At 39.0% G+C, this 17053-nt stretch overlaps 1 protein-coding gene across 1 annotated transcript in view; it reads right to left on the bottom strand.

Moving 5' to 3' along the window:
* SPTBN5 (spectrin beta, non-erythrocytic 5) overlaps window positions 1–17053 on the bottom strand; it is a 163205-nt gene that overhangs the window by 12631 nt on the left and 133521 nt on the right. The window contains exons 56-64 of the mRNA XM_042460065.1: window positions 16654–16809; window positions 15051–15268; window positions 14428–14617; window positions 12148–12324; window positions 11132–11236; window positions 7722–8285; window positions 6634–6705; window positions 924–1010; window positions 33–124 (exon numbers count right to left, since the gene is read on the bottom strand). Of these exons, the coding sequence (XP_042315999.1) occupies window positions 33–124; window positions 924–1010; window positions 6634–6705; window positions 7722–8285; window positions 11132–11236; window positions 12148–12324; window positions 14428–14617; window positions 15051–15268; window positions 16654–16809 (1661 nt within the window). The remainder of the gene's footprint in view (window positions 1–32; window positions 125–923; window positions 1011–6633; window positions 6706–7721; window positions 8286–11131; window positions 11237–12147; window positions 12325–14427; window positions 14618–15050; window positions 15269–16653; window positions 16810–17053) is intronic.

Here is a 17053-nt window from a genome sequence, read left to right as displayed (position 1 = left end):
GTTTTGCATGTGTGGCTACTGATATGATTTACCTTAATCTGAAGGCATGTTCTTTCTCAAAATATCCTCTCAGTCTCTCACATTTGGCTCCAGTTGTGCTGACTGAGAAAACTGGAATTGTATTCTGAAAAAAAGAAGAAGAAAAGAAACAATTAGAGTTGGCTGTCCACATTCGGGGGGGGGGGTTAGGGGCACAGGACCCCCATGAAAGTGGAAAAACCATGAATAACACTAGGTACCCAAAATGTATTTAACATAAACAAAAAATTGCCTGTGTTGGTGAAGTGACTGGGGCCGGTCACATGCACATTCCCTCACCCACTCACTCACTTAATCACTCACACACTTGGGTAGGAGGGGGAAGGAGATGGGATAGGGGGCAAAAAGAAGGAGAGAGGGGACACCTGCCCCATGCCTGTCCTTGCACCTGAGAGAGGGAATGCATGTACCCTCCCTCCTTACACGCCCCATCCCATCCCACACCAACCGCCTGAGTGAACCTAATTTTCTAATTTATTTAGCACCTGCTTCTTAAGTTACACACTGAGTAACAGCTTTGATAACAATACCATGCTGCCCTCCATAATTCTAACAAATGATCAGGTGCCATGATGACCAAAACCACACTGGGACTGGTCCATGTGAAAATATGAGCAACTCTTACAACAAAGCACTGCCTGGTACACTACCATCTCAGCCTTTTTACTTTTTGTAAAGTAAGGGATTTTGTAGTCTTGTTGTTGTATCAACTATCTGTTGACCAAATAGTAAGATTTGATCAGCTAACAGAAACAAAACAAAACAGAACCCACTGTTCTATAGTCCTTTCCTAATTAACTGGATTTTCAAAAGGCAGTTGATAGTGATGGTGGATAAACATGAGAAGCCTTAAGGAAGAATTGAAGGAAAATAAAACAAATTACCTGAGATGCTTCCTGTTCATCATTGTAGAACTCAAGTTTTTGTTTTCCAAGTTTAAGATAATAAGTGTTCCAAGCCCTTGTCTTTGGCTACAAAAAATATAGAGCAAAGTTAAGAGTTAGCCAGCTATATCCTTTGAGGTAGATAGGTTACTAATTGTTAAAAAATATGACCTATTACTTTGATTGTCATCTTTGTTCTTGTTGTTGTTGTGTGCCTTCAAGTGGTTTCTGATTCATAGTTACCCTAAGGTGAATCTACCACAGGCTTTTTTTGGCAAGATTTGTTCAGAGGCGGGTTTGCCTTATCCTTCCTCAGACGCTGAAAGAGTGTGATTTGTCCAAGGTCACCCCATGGGCTTCCATGGCTGAGTGGGGATTTGAACCCTGATTTCGAGAGTCATAGCCTAACACTCAAATCACTGCACCATGCTGGCTCTTATAATCTTGTACATATTTATTTTGATTACCTTCATTTAACAACTTATACAGTTATTCACAATTAGCTACTGTTTGGATACTAGTGAGTGCTAGGATTCAAAGATATAGCCAAATTAGTCAGTAGAATCAGTATGTAGAGAGATCTTGTAGCACCTTTGAGACTAACTGAAAGAAAGAAATTGGCAGCATGAGCTTCTGTAGACTTTAGTCTACTTTCTCAATGCATCCGAGGAAGTAGACTAAAGTCTATGAAAGCTCATGCTGCCAATTTCTTTCTTTCAGTTAGTCTCAGTGAGTGTTAGGGTTTGCAAAGGCTGAACTAAACAATTCAAGCAGGTAACAAAGTTTATTAAACAAAAATAAAACAAACAGCTTCGTTTATATACAGCTTCATACTGAACTAACAGTGTCTAAGCAGTTTACAATGGTAAGCTAATTGCCCCCAACAAGCTGGGTACTCATTTTAGTATCAGTGTCAAAATGAAAGTTAACTGTATACAAATAACTGTTCAGGGAGGCGATGCTATAAAAATTGCACTCCATCTAATAATAAATGCATCTCTTCAGGAAGGTATAGTTCCATCATCTCTGAAACAGGCAATAGTAAAGCCTCTTTTGAAGAAACCTTCTCTTGATCCCCTTTTAATGTGTAATTACAGACCGGTCTCCTTATTACCATTCTTGGGCGAGGTGATCGAGAGGGCAGTCGCTTTTCAGCTCCAAGCTGTCTTGGATGACACTGATTATCTGGACCCATTTCAAACTGGCTTCAGGGCGGGCTACAGAGTTGAGACTGCCATGGTCGCCTTGGTCGATGATCTCTGTCTGGCCACCGACAGGGGAAGTGTAACCCTGTTGGTGCTCTTGGACATCTCAGCAGCCTTCGATACCATTGACCATGGTATCCTTCTGGAATGCCTGAGGGAATTGGGTATCGGGGGCACTGTACTCCAGTGGTTCCGGTCCTATCTCTTGGGGAGATTCCAGATAGTGAGGCTGGGGGACAGTTGCTCTCGTAAAAGAGAGCTGACATCGGGCATCCCCCAGGGCGCCATTCTGTCCCCCATGCTATTTAACATTTATATGAAGCCGCTGGGAGAGATCATCCGGAACCATGGAGCTCGGTGTTATCAGTACGCTGATGACACCCAGATCTATCTCTCCATGCCTCCAACTGATACAGTGACTAAGGATGACACCTCTCCTCTGGATGCCTGCCTGGGGTCAGTAATGGGCTGGATGAGGAAAAACAAACAGAAGCTGAATCCAGAGAAAACAGAGGTACTTGTGATAGGTCCTCCGAATCCAGATAGGGAAATTTATCATCCTGTCCTGGATGGGGTCACACTTCCCCTAAAGGACAAAGTTTGCAGCTTGGGAGTACTCTTGGATCCATCTCTACAGTTATCATCTCAAGTAGATGCGATGGCCAAGAGTGCTTGGTACCAGCTCCGGCTGATACGCCAACTGCGTCCCTGTCTGGACTGAAAGGACCTTGAAACTGTAATACACGCACTGGTAACCTCTTGTTTGGACTTCTGTAACACGCTTTACATGGGGCTACCTTTGTATCAGGTTCGGAAGCTTCAGTTGGTTCAAAATGCTGCAGCCAGATTGGTCACGGGAACCTCTAGGTCGGACCATATAACCCCTGTGTTAAAATCTCTTCACTGGCTGCCAATTCGCTTCCGGTCCCAATACAAAGTGTTGGTTATTACCTTTAAAGCCCTACATGGCTTGGGCCCGAGTTACTTGAGAGAACGCCTCTTCCTACATAATCCGCCCCGCACCCTTAGAACAAGGGGGAAACTCCTACTTAAACATCCTAAGATGAGACTGGCAACAACCCACCAAAAAGCTTACACAGCAATAGCACCCACTCTTTGGAACGCCCTTCCGGAAGAGATCCATTCGTGTGGTACATTGGAAGCCTTTAAAAAGGCTTTAAAAACCCATCTCTTCCTGCAAGCATACCCTCCCAACTCTGTTTAGATAAATATTCCCCAATTTAGATTAAGATATGATAGCCTAGAGTTTTTCACTATGTAATTTTTATTTTAGAGACTTTTATGATTGTAATTGAATGTTTTAACTGTTTTTATACTGTATTATGACATTGTCATAGTTTTACCTGATGTAAACCGCTTTGATCTCGAGGAAAAGCGGTATATAAATAAACGGTTTATTTATTTATTTATTTATTTTTAGAAAGCATGATGGAGCTAAATAAAGATCCGCAGAGAGGAGAATGAGATCAGAAAGTCAAAATTAAATTAATAAGGAAAGAAATGGGTAGGGATGGTTAGAAAACCTAAGAAAGGGGAGAAGTAATGGTCTATGGTAGACAAACACCACAAGATCCTTTTTGTGCCCCCGATCTCTCAGGTACTCCACAAAATTTTTATTTTTATTTTTAAAAACGACAGTGTGGTTTGCCACTGAAATTCAGTGTCACATTGTTAAATGAACCAATGTCAATAGGAAAATGAATCACATAAAAAAATATAATGGACAATTTCATTCCTTTTAGTTCAATGTCAATAGTCCATATCACAATGAATATTATTTCAATTAAAGACAATTTAAGTATGCTTCAGGTTGATTTATACACACATATATAATGTAGTGATAATTAATCAAATATGAGTGGGGGATTGTTTGGAGATTATCACTCCACCAATTTCCCAACAGTATAGACGCGGGTTGTAACCTTAATAGGCTGATCTTATTTCACTGCTTCGTGGCCGGGCAGTAGGCAGCTCATATCCAATCTGGGCTTATCCTGCAGCTTTTCAAGAATGAAAAAATTTATTCTATCTGCTCTCAAGCTAAAATCAGAGTGCTCAATTACTGGTGTAAAATTAATGAAATGGAGCCAAACAGACTTCCTAGACTATGCTTATTAGAACAGTTGCACTCTCAATTGCAATCTACATGGTCCTGGCAACTGTTAAACTTTATAAAGAGCTGTGGCCTCCCTGTAGCTTGTACTATGAATGATCAAGCAAGAAAGGGTGCAAGACAGAGAATTTTGGACATTGCGGCTCAAGAAGACATAGCCACACTCAGTAGGGTAGGCAATTTAAAATGGTTGAGCCAATACAAACGGTCCTTTCAAATGCCATCTTATCTAAAAATACAGATCCCTAAACATCTCAGAGAGGCATTTACCCGAGCAAGATTCGACCAACTTGATACCATGGTAAGACATGGAAGATTCCAGGGTATCCCTTATAACGAACGAATTTGTATTTGTGGGGATCATGAAATTGAGGATCTAGCACACATTTTGTTTAGTTGTAATTTGTACCAAGCAGAAAGGGATCAATATCTTCATCCCTATATTAAACGAACAATATACTGGGATACCCACATCAGAACATCATACTTTATGAGTGGACAAGATTCAAAAATCTCTATTACTACAGCTCGGTTCCTTCATAAAGCATCGCTGTTGAGATCTAGATATGTTGGAATGATTGGTGTTAATTGTAAGGGGGATGAACAGATTTGATGTATGTCGACGGATATTTTATGTTACTTTTGCCTCCCATTTCAATTCCAATTTTAATTCTGTTTTATTCCCTATGGTAACTATCTTACATACTATTGTTTAATTGTTAACTATTTTATTTTATCTGTTTACTAGTATATCCTTTAGCACATATTGTATATCTTTTAGATATACATAAGCTGCAGACAAGTAGTGCATGTTCTGGTTCTGGTGCATGCTTAGGTTATGCATATGTATTTATATTGTATGGAGGTTTATTGCACCTAGTGCACTGTATTTACATTTTATATATAGCTGTGTGATACTGCTTTTTATTATGTTACTAGTATTTTGAAACAGCCCTTGGGCTACTCAATAAATTGTATTGATTGAAGAATGAAAAAATTCTGTTCTTGAAAAGCTGCAAGAGAAGCTTGGTTTGGATATGGGATGCCTACTGCCTGGCTACAGGGCAGTTCAATAAGATACATCTGTTAACACTGCATCCCATGTCTATTTAGGGAGTAAATGATAATGCAATAAACTCCTTTGTTAAAAGTGAATGGAAGGCAATTTAATGAATTTAAGAATGCTTTAATTTTATTTTTATAGGTATAGCAAATTTTAATGTATTTATAATTAAAAAACCATCTTTAAAACAAACAAAAACACAAAAAATATGGTCTTTAAACACCTGACCAACTTGAAAAGTTGGTCCCAGTCCTGTGCCAGTTGCTAATCTTTGGTCAAGGACAGGGTGGGGTGGGGTGTCAGCAAGATAGCTCTTAAATTGTTTTAAATGCTTTCTAGATCCATCCTTTCAGAACACCACATCTCATAATAGGAAAGCAGATTGTGATGCCCAGGTTCACAGAATCACACAATCATAGAGTTGGAAAGAGTCACAAAATGCCATCCAGTCCAATGCCACTGTCATACAGGAATACTCAACTAAATCACTTCTGAAAGATGCTCATCCAGTCTCTGTTTAAAGACCTCCAAAGAAGAACAGCCTGAGGCACCCTATTCTACTCTCTAACAGTTCTTACAGTAAAGAAGTTCTTCATTAGAATCTCTTTTCTTGTAATTTGAATCCATTACCTTGTATTCTGGTCTCTGGAGCAGCAGAAAATAACTCATCCCATCCCATCATGTAATTGGAGATGATTATCATCTCCCCCCTCAGTATTCTCCAAGCTAAACGTACTCAGCAACTCAATCTTTTCCTTATGGAATATGGTTCCCAGATCTTTTACAATCATAGGTCCAAAACACACTGCAGAAATAGTCCAGTTTGAAACCGTTTTAATGGTCCTGGCTCAGTGCTAGGGAATCCTGTGAATTGTAGTTAATTATGGCACCAAAGCTCTCTGACAGAGAAGGCTAAACGTCTCACAAAGCTACAATTCCCAGGATTCCCTAGCAATGAGCCAAACCAGTTAAAGGGGTCTCAAACGGGATGATTTCTGCAGTGCGTTTTGGATTTATGACAACTTTATCTGGACATGTTTTGGTTTGTCAATATTCTTCTTAAATTGTGGTGCCCACAACTGGACATGGTATTCCAGGTAAAGTCTGATCAAGAGAGAATAGAATGGCAGTACTACTTCCCTTGATCTGCCAAAAGCTTGAAGAAAGTACTTTTTTAGTCTACAAACCCCAGAAATCCTAGCCAGCATGGTAACTTTTCCAAACTCTGAAACTGTGTTGGTATCATTTCTCAATCATTTAGGGGTCCCCCCCCATTCCTTTCATATCACATATTTAATCCATGCTTACTTGGTTTCTTCCTGGAAGAATTTGGTCCAGCTTTTCTAGGCAACCCTCCATGTTGTGGGGTGCTGCAGAAACCTGAAATTGACAAAGCCATTGCAAAAAACTTAAATTTGCACAATGAAAACTTAAGTCAACCCATTTGCAAAATCACAGTTAAGGATAAAGGGCACATGTTAAGAAATTTATCCTCTCTCCATAAGTAAAAGCTGTTTAAACCCATTACCTATTCCATTTGAAACAGCTATACATGCTGGTTGGAATAGACAACACGGTCTTAATTTCAGCCTATGTCACATTTGCATGTGCTCATTCACAAATTTAATCAGTCCCATTTCCATTTTAACATGTTTGTGAGTTTGAAAATTTAGATTCCAATGCATATTGAAATCTTTATTTTTAAGTACATACTTTCTCACATTTCTTAATACACTTGATATTGAATATGCATTTAAATATGCAATTCCAAAGGGGTGTTGTTATTTAAGGCAAGAATATCAAAACATTTAGGAAGTGGGAAGCCAGGGAATAACCATTAAGAATTATCCAATTCTCATATTAATCCAGAAAATGCAGGTCAAGTAAATTGAAATTGGACTTCACAGCTGGAAGCTGGAACTACTAAAACAAATCTTACATACTAGAAACTAATGACACATATAGAGAAAAATGTTATGGACCCATGTCAAGCAGTGGGGAAGGAACAGTGTGCTCAAAGATAAAACAAAACAACAAGAACAGTTATTATGAGGGAAAGTTGATGATAATATTTGGTAAATGATAGTGTTGTTTTTTTTCTACTTAAATAACATTGATCAGCACCCTTTCCTGTCACTCATTCTTATATCACAAATGACAAATGAACTTGTCTTCTATATAAATAATTTATGATATATAAAAATAAGTTATGGAATTTCATTTAGGGCAGAGAAGGGCAATTATGATCCTACAAATACAGTTGGGTTGCAATTCCCATCACCCTCCACATGGCCTATGCTATCTGGGCTAATAATGATTGTATCTTAACATCTGGTGGGCCCCACTTGTCCACTCCTGATGTATGGATTCTATGCAAATAGATGATGACAACTTACCTGAGAAACAGTTCCCAATCTCTCAGGAGGTAAATCAGAATGTACAAAAATTGGAGAAGTATCAAATGAGTCTCTACTAGGTGAAGCCTTAATGTCTTTGGTTTCCACATTGGAGAGGGAGGTATCACTAACATTTTCCATGTTCAGTGCTTCTAAATCACTAGCATATGCTGGTAACAAATTGCTCTCAGTTTGCTTAAGTTTCAGTTTAGATGGTAATGAAGAAAGCACAGACTTTGGGGTTTCCAGAACTGAATCTTGTAGGATAAGCAACTTAGGTGCAGTGGTACTACTGGAGCCAGCTAAAATTGGATTTTCTCCATGTCTGAGTTGGTACGAACTCTCTGTAGGCTTTTGGTTAGGGGAAACAAACTGTTCTGGGGTTAGCCTCAAGGTGGGAGCTGAGGATACTGATGGCAATTGTGGAGTTTTCCTTGGATCTAGCAGTTTTGTGTGTGCTGTTCTCCTGTCTGAATATCTTCTTCTTAGAGAGGGAACTTTGATCAATTTCCCCCTCTCTCTTTCCTCCTCCATATCAATTTGTTGCAGTAGCTTCAATTCCCTCTGAAAGCAATAACAAGGTTACATGACTGAGGAGAGCTGTCAAATAAATGAAGAGTTGTGTAAGATAGAACAATTCAGAATGGTAGAAAAAAAACTTTCCAGTCTGTTAGGGTTAGTTCTAAACCATTTCATCCTCACATGTGAGAACAAATAATTACAATAGTTTCTTCCCAGATGCAGGAGGAAACAAATATTCCTCTGCAGTATTCTCCATATATTTGAAAATCCTCAATTTTTTGGAGAGGGGGAGCAAAGCCCTGTTTTCTACATGGAAAAAGGTTTTTCTTGGCAAACACAGGAAGCACATGTTCTATACAAAAAAATAGTGTTTTGTAGGGTTTTGTTTGGTAAAAAAACTCATTTTGAATACAGAATAATTCCTCTACAACATTTTAGGATGTTTTAATTCTATGAAATTTTTGCAAAATTGTTGCTGGTCTATTACCCTTCCTGACAGGGCTTCCAGACTGTTGAAAAACCCATTTTCCAATATGGGAACAAATAATAATGAATAATTTTTCTATCCCTACAGTTTATAACACATGTGGGTATTGCCTATTATGTGACACTATCAAGATTTATGTTAAATATACTTTGCTCTCTGGATATGAACCTTTCCCAGGATGGAAAGTCATATGGCATAGTGCATCACCTCAGGCAAGTTCTCTCCCTGCTGTCCTCATAAATGTTAAAAAAGAAGAATACAGCTCATGAACAGATGTACTAGACCTAGATGTAACCAAAAAATACCAACTAGTTGCTAACCCTGTTTCTGCTAAAGAGAGAACAAGGATGACACAGGATCAAATTTGGCACTAGTTCCACTGTCTCATTGCATTTGCTGTTTTGGCTTTATCTTGCCTATGACTTATACTTCACGGCCACTTGAAGGCACCTAGGGATATATGTCTCTCTTTACACCTTTCAAATAATGATTTCTCTATTGGGTTCCTTTCCTCAGGATTACTGGGCATTTACATCTGATGCACAATAAAGGTACAGCTATCTGGCAGATCATATCTATCTAGATGAGATTATCAGGAGATGCTCTTCTCTCAGTCCTGCGAATGTCACAAGCAAGGTTGGTGGGAACACAAGAAAGGGCCTTCCCAGTGGCTAGCTCTAAATTCTGGAACTCTTTTTAGAGAGAACAGAATGGTCTTCTTATTGTTCTTCCATTGGCAGACAAAGACATTTTATTCTGACAGGCTTTGAAAAAGAAAGATTTTATAGAATGAGCTCTGTGTGCCGTATTGTTTTAAACTGAACTGTTTTAATTGCTTTTTATCCTTTAAAGTGCATCGTATCTTTTAAAGTCTAGGTTTAAAAACTTTTTATATTGTGAATAGTATAATTGCATTTTAATCTTCATTTTGGTATGTTATTAGTTGCGTTGTTCTTTTTAAAAATTGTAATCTGTCATGAATTCCAATATTTGGAGAAAGGTTGGATACAAATACAACAAATAAATAAAACCACACCAAAAGTATAGCACAGCTAAGAAACAAATTAGTGTCAGTAATAGGATTTTTACTCTTAAGGGGGAAAAAAACAACCTCCCACCAATTGAGGCTACTAGAAATCAGTTTATCAATAACGGGGAACAGAAGTACAAGTTAGTCTTCCATGAAGTGTGCAAACTTATTTTGAATGAAGCTATATGGGCTGATTCTTCAAGGAGAAAAAGTGCCATAAACATGGGGAATGTTTATTTAATATCTTATGTGAGAATTGCACCTCTAGACCTTCCAGAGAATCTTCAGCTCACTTGAGGCAAACTTTACATTGACATAATTGTTGCATGAACAGGGCTATTTATCTGAGGAAATAACACGCATAAGAGTGACCCAGTAAGGGTCACCCTTGCATTGTATTTGTTACTGTAGTGCACCTTTTCATTGATGGACAAAACCCATTAACAGGCTCTCAATATCGCTGCTAGGAAAACAAGTCTAGGGATTTTACCACATAAGGCTAAAAATGGAATTTTAAAAGGATAAAGATGTGTATGGACATTGTGTCCATCTTTCTGCTGCCTTGTATTGTATTTGTCATTGTGGTGTGCCTTTTCATTGATGAACAAAACTCATCAACAGGCTCTCAATCTCACTGCCATTCCATTACTGCCTTTGTGTGATAGGTGCCTTCTGCTGCAGTTCCACATTTCAGGCACACAATAACCAAAAGTACACAAAATGCACACAATAACCAAAACTAAACACAAATGGGCCAAATTCACAAAGTGATGCAGGAAGGGTAAAAACAAACTTATTGTTCAGAAAATCAGAGACAGAAATTGACAACTTTATGCATCCATATTGATATACGCAATGCACAGAATTGCTGTTGCTCATGTGCTGGTTGGTGTGAAAAGGCATTTCCTTCTCTTCACTTCTGTGCTCTAAATCTAATGGATCTGGATGCTGGTTTGCTCTTTAAAATACTAGGATACTGTTCACATTTCTTACAGAAAGAGAGGGACAATCATAATTTTTAAAAAGGCTCAGATGTGAAATTACATTGATTCAGCAATGGTTGGGAAGGGTGATGAAAACTACTTAGATAGGAGATTATCACACCCAGAAATCCTGCTGGGATAGATGTGAGATTGAAAAGTCAAATATGGGTGTTATCGCATGCAGCCGTGGCTGGGCAAGTGCAACCCATATGCAGCCTGGATCCCAGCCGCGTTCCAGAGGCTTTTCAAAAATGGCAAGCTCTCATGTTTGATTTTTTAATCCCACCTCTATCCCGGCAAGATTTAGGGATGCAATTATATCCATAGTTTGTCTTAGTATGGCAGTGCATTTTGCCTGGATAAGCTTTATCAGCTTTTGTCATATTACCTTTGTCTTTCTATTTAATTGTGCAAACTTCTCCTCTTGGGCCTGGAGCATTTTTTCAAAGTCCTGATGTTTCTTCAATAGGTGCTCAACATCAGAGACAGAATGCTAGGAAGTAAATAAATGGAAACAATAATTCAATATGGAAATACAATAAGAGCCCTGCTCCCTGTGTGTGTGTGTGTGTGTGTGTGTGTGTGTGTGCACGCACACACACTTTTAAGTCACCTGTCAATTTATGGTGACCCTATGAATTTCCTTAGGCTAGGAATCCTCAGTTCCTTCTTTGGAAATAAAGTATAACCTACACCATCTGAGATCCATAGGCAGTCACATATTCAAGTACTAATCAGGGTTGATCCTGCTCAGATTCCAAGATCAGACAGAATCTGGTGCCTTTAGGTTGTTTAGGCCAATTATATGAAGTGACCAAAAGCTAAATATTCCTAACACTTAATGTATTAATATAAGTAGATGTAATATAAGAAGATGTAACAATGCTTGACAAGCTAGAAGGTATCAGATTACCATTGCTAAACTGAGGTTTGAACCTGGTCTCCCAAAGTCCTAGTACAGTCGGCCCTTCTTATAGACTGATTTTTTATACATGTATTCAAGCATACATAGTTTGAAAATGTTCAAAAAAAGTATAAATTTCAAATATCAAACCTTGATTTTCGATTTTTTATAAGGGACACCATTTTGCTATGTCATTATATGACTTGAGCATCCACGGATTTTGTTATCCACGGGGGATCTTGGAACCAAACCCCAGCGTATAACAAGGGTCCACTGTACAACACAATGCTGGATCTCTCTTTAATTCTCTCCTGAGGCATTGCTTTGCTCCCTCCTGTAGTTTGTAGTTCCTGTAATTCTAATAAAAACTGAGTAGATTCTACAGGCTTGAAGTCTGCTTACTCCTGCAGTCTGAAAGTAGAAGGCAACTGCTAAATCAAGTAAACTACTTCGCTAGGAAAGGAATATTTGTATTTAGCTTTCTTGTTATCCTCATTTACCCCATAGTTAGGATCTGAGAGAAAGCCCTCCTTGGCAGTCAGCCAAGCTTCAGCTAGATCCAGCTCCCTTCTTAGTAACTGGATCTCCCAATTTTCCTCATACAAATTCTTCTTCAGGTCCCAGGATTCCCGCACTTTTGCCATCATCTCCAACAGTTCCGAAAGTTTCTCTTGAATCTAGAAAAATAAATTCCAAGATTTAAACTGATGGTAGTGGTGCTGGTGCTTGGGGTAAAGGGGGTGAACACCCCAAATGGGGTGCCGGTAAGGAGTGCTTTTTCCGTGTTCCTTTTTCTGGCAGCTTTGGGCTGCCTTAGGTGGCTGCAAAGCAGTTTCCGGCCACTCCGGGGGCATGTGTCATCTGTACACCATGCCTCCAAAGCTGCTAAAATTCACACTTTTTGGGCCATCTGTTTCAAGCCATAGTCATTTTGTTCAGTAGTTATAAGTCATTAGTTGCTGAGAATTCACATTTATGGTCACTAATGTTAAAACATGACCCCTAAATCCTACCTTTTCAGTCTTGCTGCACTCCAATTGAAGGGTTACCAAGGTGCTGAAGATGGAGGCATTGTGAAATGACAGCTGCAGTGTAGGGTGCTTTGGGACAAGCAGATGCAGCAAGACCCTGAGAAGTCTTTCCAGCTGCCTATTGTTCAAACACCCTCCAAGAATGCTACAGACATCATTTCCAAGCACATAGGGATCTGCAGCACCTTGGTAACCCTTCTGTTGGAATGCTGCTGGCTTGAAAAGGTACATTTTGCAGAGGTGGTATTGCCATGCATAACTATAACATGCATAACTTAAAATCACTCCACTGGCAAAGTACAAAGTTTTGATTATTACCTTTAAAACAATACATGGTTTGGGTCCAGGTTACCTATGGGATCGCCTCCTTCTGTATAATCTGCCCCGTATGCTCAGGTCCTCTGGGGGACATTTACTTCAGCCAGCTAGAACCAGATAAGTAACTGTCACCCAGAGGACCTTTTCATCGGCTGTCCCTAGATTGTGGAATGACCTGCCCGGAGAGATTTGACAGCTAAACATGCTGGTTGAATTTAAAACTTAATAAAGACCTACATCTTCTGGCAGGCCTATAAAAGTAACTAAACAGTTTCACAGCAAAAAGGGTGATGTTATCCCTTTTTATGCTACAGTCACAATGATTTAATTAATTAATTATTATATATATATTTTTAAAAAATCTGCCTCTTCCCAAGGCTCGAGGTGGGCAGGACAATAGTTTGTAGCATTCTAATGTTTAAAGATGAGTAATCAAAAGTATCAATTTAAATTATTTACAATAGCAACACAGAAAAGATTTGATTTCTTTAAAACTGAAATATAATACAACTGTTCTGGGGGCTTGGGAGTGTAGTAGCAACTAATTACTTTCAAAAGTTGATTTCCAAAGTCTTGTTATAATAGCTCTCTTTAAAACAAACAAACAAACAAACAAACAAACAAACACTGTCTTGTTTCACAGCAGCAATGGAATCTTTCAACAAAATCCGAAGATGTTTCAACCCCTATGATCATCATCTCTTCTCATAAATTAAACAGAAAGCAAGCTAGGTATCATTGTAAAGGTCAGTGGATAACATTACATAGTTATCAGAACCATGGGAAGCTTTTCAAATGAATATTCCTCTCTACTCCTTTTCATAATAACCTTTAAAGAGCCATGTTTGGTGAAGCCCTCAAGGACCATAGGCTTGAGCTGTTTGTTCTGTTTGTTTTGCATTACCACAAACAGCTTGATCTTAAAAGCTAAGACTGATATATTTCTTTCTGAAGCCTCACCTAAGTACTCAGGGTGATGCATCTATATTTTGTCTTCACAATAACCCCGAAAACAGGTAAGGAGCCAGAAAGGAATATATACTCAAGTCCTCTCACACTTGAAGAGAAACTTAAACTTGGCTCTCCTATGTCAAACAGCAGAGGCTGCTGAAACCAGCAAAAATAAATAGTAGCAATAGCAGGCCATAGCAACTACATTTCTATACCGCTTATCAGTGAAGTAGCACTCCCTAAGCAGTTTACCCCCAACTAGCTGGGTACTCAAAAGCACAAAAACATAAAGCACAAGAGTGACAGTTTGCTAATATTCATTGCACTCATTTTTTGAAATTCAGTCATATTTTGGAGCAGGAGTAAAGGACGTTAAATTGCTTTCATAGAATCATAGAGTTGGAAGAGACGGCAAGGGCCATCCAGTCCACCTCCTTATGCAAAGTTCATTCCAATATATCTAACATATCTGTAGCTTACCTCTATAGACATAAAATGACCATCCATCATCATGCTGTTTCCAATTTGTTCCAGATCTTCATATTTCAGCCACTGTTTTTCTATGTCATGTTTGTACTCCTCGTGGCGTTTTATAAGCAGCTCAGCACCAAGCAGATCATTTGCCAGCTCCTCAGATATAACCAGAGCATGCATCTCCTTGGCCCAGGCTCTGAAGACGTCAACCAAAAGAAAGGCACTGAACACCAAGGTTTCCCCAGACATAACAGCGGAAATAATTTAACTAATTGAATCATTGAGTCTTAAGAGCTACAAGGGAACACAATGATCATCTTGTTCAATCCCCTACCATGATGGAATACTAAGCTAAAGCACTCCTAGTACAGACTAATACAAATATGGAGCATATGTACATTTATTTGTTCGCCTTTGAACCAAAACATTTACACAATAATGGCTGTGTCACATTATGCTAAGTTGCATCCATGTATCGCCATCGTTAAGTAGATCAATTGGGTCCACTTGAAGTACGTAATTTAGAATTTGATTTCTGTATGCCAATGCTTCACTTTTATTGCTTTAACAAGGATCTTCACAGTGTAAATGGGGAAAGGAAGACCTCATCTCTCCTCATCAATACGTACATTAGTGCTCTGCAATCATTGAAGTACATCTGGACCTTTTCAGCTTGCTGCAGCTTTTGCTTTCTCTCTGCAGACTTCCACTCCAGTTTGTCCCAGCACCCATCCACTTCAGAGAGCCTGCTCATCATGTTGTCCCTGGGCTGAGGATAAAGACGGCCAAGACGCCAGGCTTCCCCCCTTACCCTTTCCAGCTCTTTTGCAATGGCTGCTAGTTCTCTCTGGAACAAAGAAAGGGAAATTATTGAAGGTCAACAACCAGCATTGATTTTCAGGAAATGGTGATTGTTTGATCTCCCGTACAACATTGAATGAAGCCACTTCTTAATTTACTTACTTTTTCTTAGCCACAAAGTTGCCTCTAGGCATGTGCTGATTGCACAGTCTTATCAAAGCTATCTCATACACATTGCTGGACTTGAAAGGAACAGAATTTAGGACAGAGAACATGGTAGAAACCCTCATTTCCCCCCCCCCCACTTATTTTTATTAATTTTAAATTTTACCATAGCAATACATGTCTTGTTTTTACAAATAGTTAATATACTATAATCTCAGGGGCTTTTGCAGTTCTTCTGCAAATATTTTATAATATTGAGTTGTTAATCCGTCCACTCCTGGTGCTTTTGCGTTTTTTAATTTAGCTATAGCCCTTTTAAAGAAACCCTCATTTTAATTCAAGGTGGGCACAGTGAGACTTGGGGCCTGCACGTGGCCCTGCAACATTGTTTTTGTGACTTCTAACATTTTGCCAGACTCATCCAGACTTTTCTTTACTTTTCTAGTAAAAAGTGTAAATTGTCTCTTTCAGGAATGGATGTTCAGTTTTGGAAGAGATTGTCCCCTTGCATTATTTAACATAAAAACCCACCTTTTTTGGAAACTAAAATTGGACTTCTGACCATTTCCCATTTTGTTTTTCTGCTCTTTCTTCCCCACTTTGGTTGTTTGTGTGGCCACCAGAGAGGTAGAAAATTAGCTCCTAGTTTTGCTATAGTTGCCCTCCTTTGTGGGGCATTCACACTACTAAAATAACCCATGTGAAAATGGATTATTTCCATAGCATTCAAACTTGTCCCAACTGCACTCAGTGCAATTTGCAGAGAGCGGGCATGAAAAAACCTGCTTAACCCAGTGTATTTGACACCAGATTCTTAAGTGCATATTTTTTAAAGAGCCGCAATGATCCACATCTTCACAGCCTGGGTAAGCCGTTGAATCAATTTGGATCGCACTGCATCATTCCCAGAAATGAAGGCGCCTCCATTTTAAACCAAAATGGTGGCAAGTGTGAATGGCAACAAGGTTAAAATGCCATAGAGAGATTCGGAAATCAAAAATGTAGTGTTGCATCACTGTGGAGATCCAATATTGCATCACTGCAAAGATCTGCAAATAAATGTGAATGCCCCCAGTTTACTTAATCTATGATTTGAGATAGTAATCTGAATATGTAGTTAAGTGCTTTATGTAAGAGATTAATGAATACATATTTCCTTAAACCAATGAACAAGGAGACACTGCTGGAAATTCTAGAAAGCAAAATACAAGATCTTTTGGATTTAAGTCCTTAGGTAATGGCTTCAAGAGGGTCACCTTGACTTACTTCTACTCCCTCATGTTGTCTGAGGAGGGTCTGCACACCTGGCAGGTCATAACCATAATCATCTCTGTCCAGAACAGCCTCTTTCTCCTGCATCCATCCCTTTAGATCATCCACATCATAATCATATTGGTGAACCTGATGAGCTGCCCTGAGATTCTGAGGAAGAAGACATACCACTAATGCTCACAAAGTATAGCAGAAATGTAGACAGAAACACTGATTTGCATGTTTAAAATGCTCTCATCCTCCAAGGAGACATGTGCTATGTGTACCACTCATGTAGTGAATTATCAAATATGCAATATGGAAGCACTGTTTGAGCTGATGTGATTGCAGGAAATGTCATAGTATCTGCAGCAGGTACATAAAATAAGGCGGGTTATAGACCGCTGCTTTGAGG

The sequence above is a fragment of the Sceloporus undulatus genome, chromosome 1, assembly GCF_019175285.1.
Source record: "Sceloporus undulatus isolate JIND9_A2432 ecotype Alabama chromosome 1, SceUnd_v1.1, whole genome shotgun sequence".
In the NCBI taxonomy this organism is placed as follows: domain Eukaryota; kingdom Metazoa; phylum Chordata; class Lepidosauria; order Squamata; family Phrynosomatidae; genus Sceloporus; species Sceloporus undulatus.
This window is presented reverse-complemented; position numbering and strand designations above follow the sequence as displayed.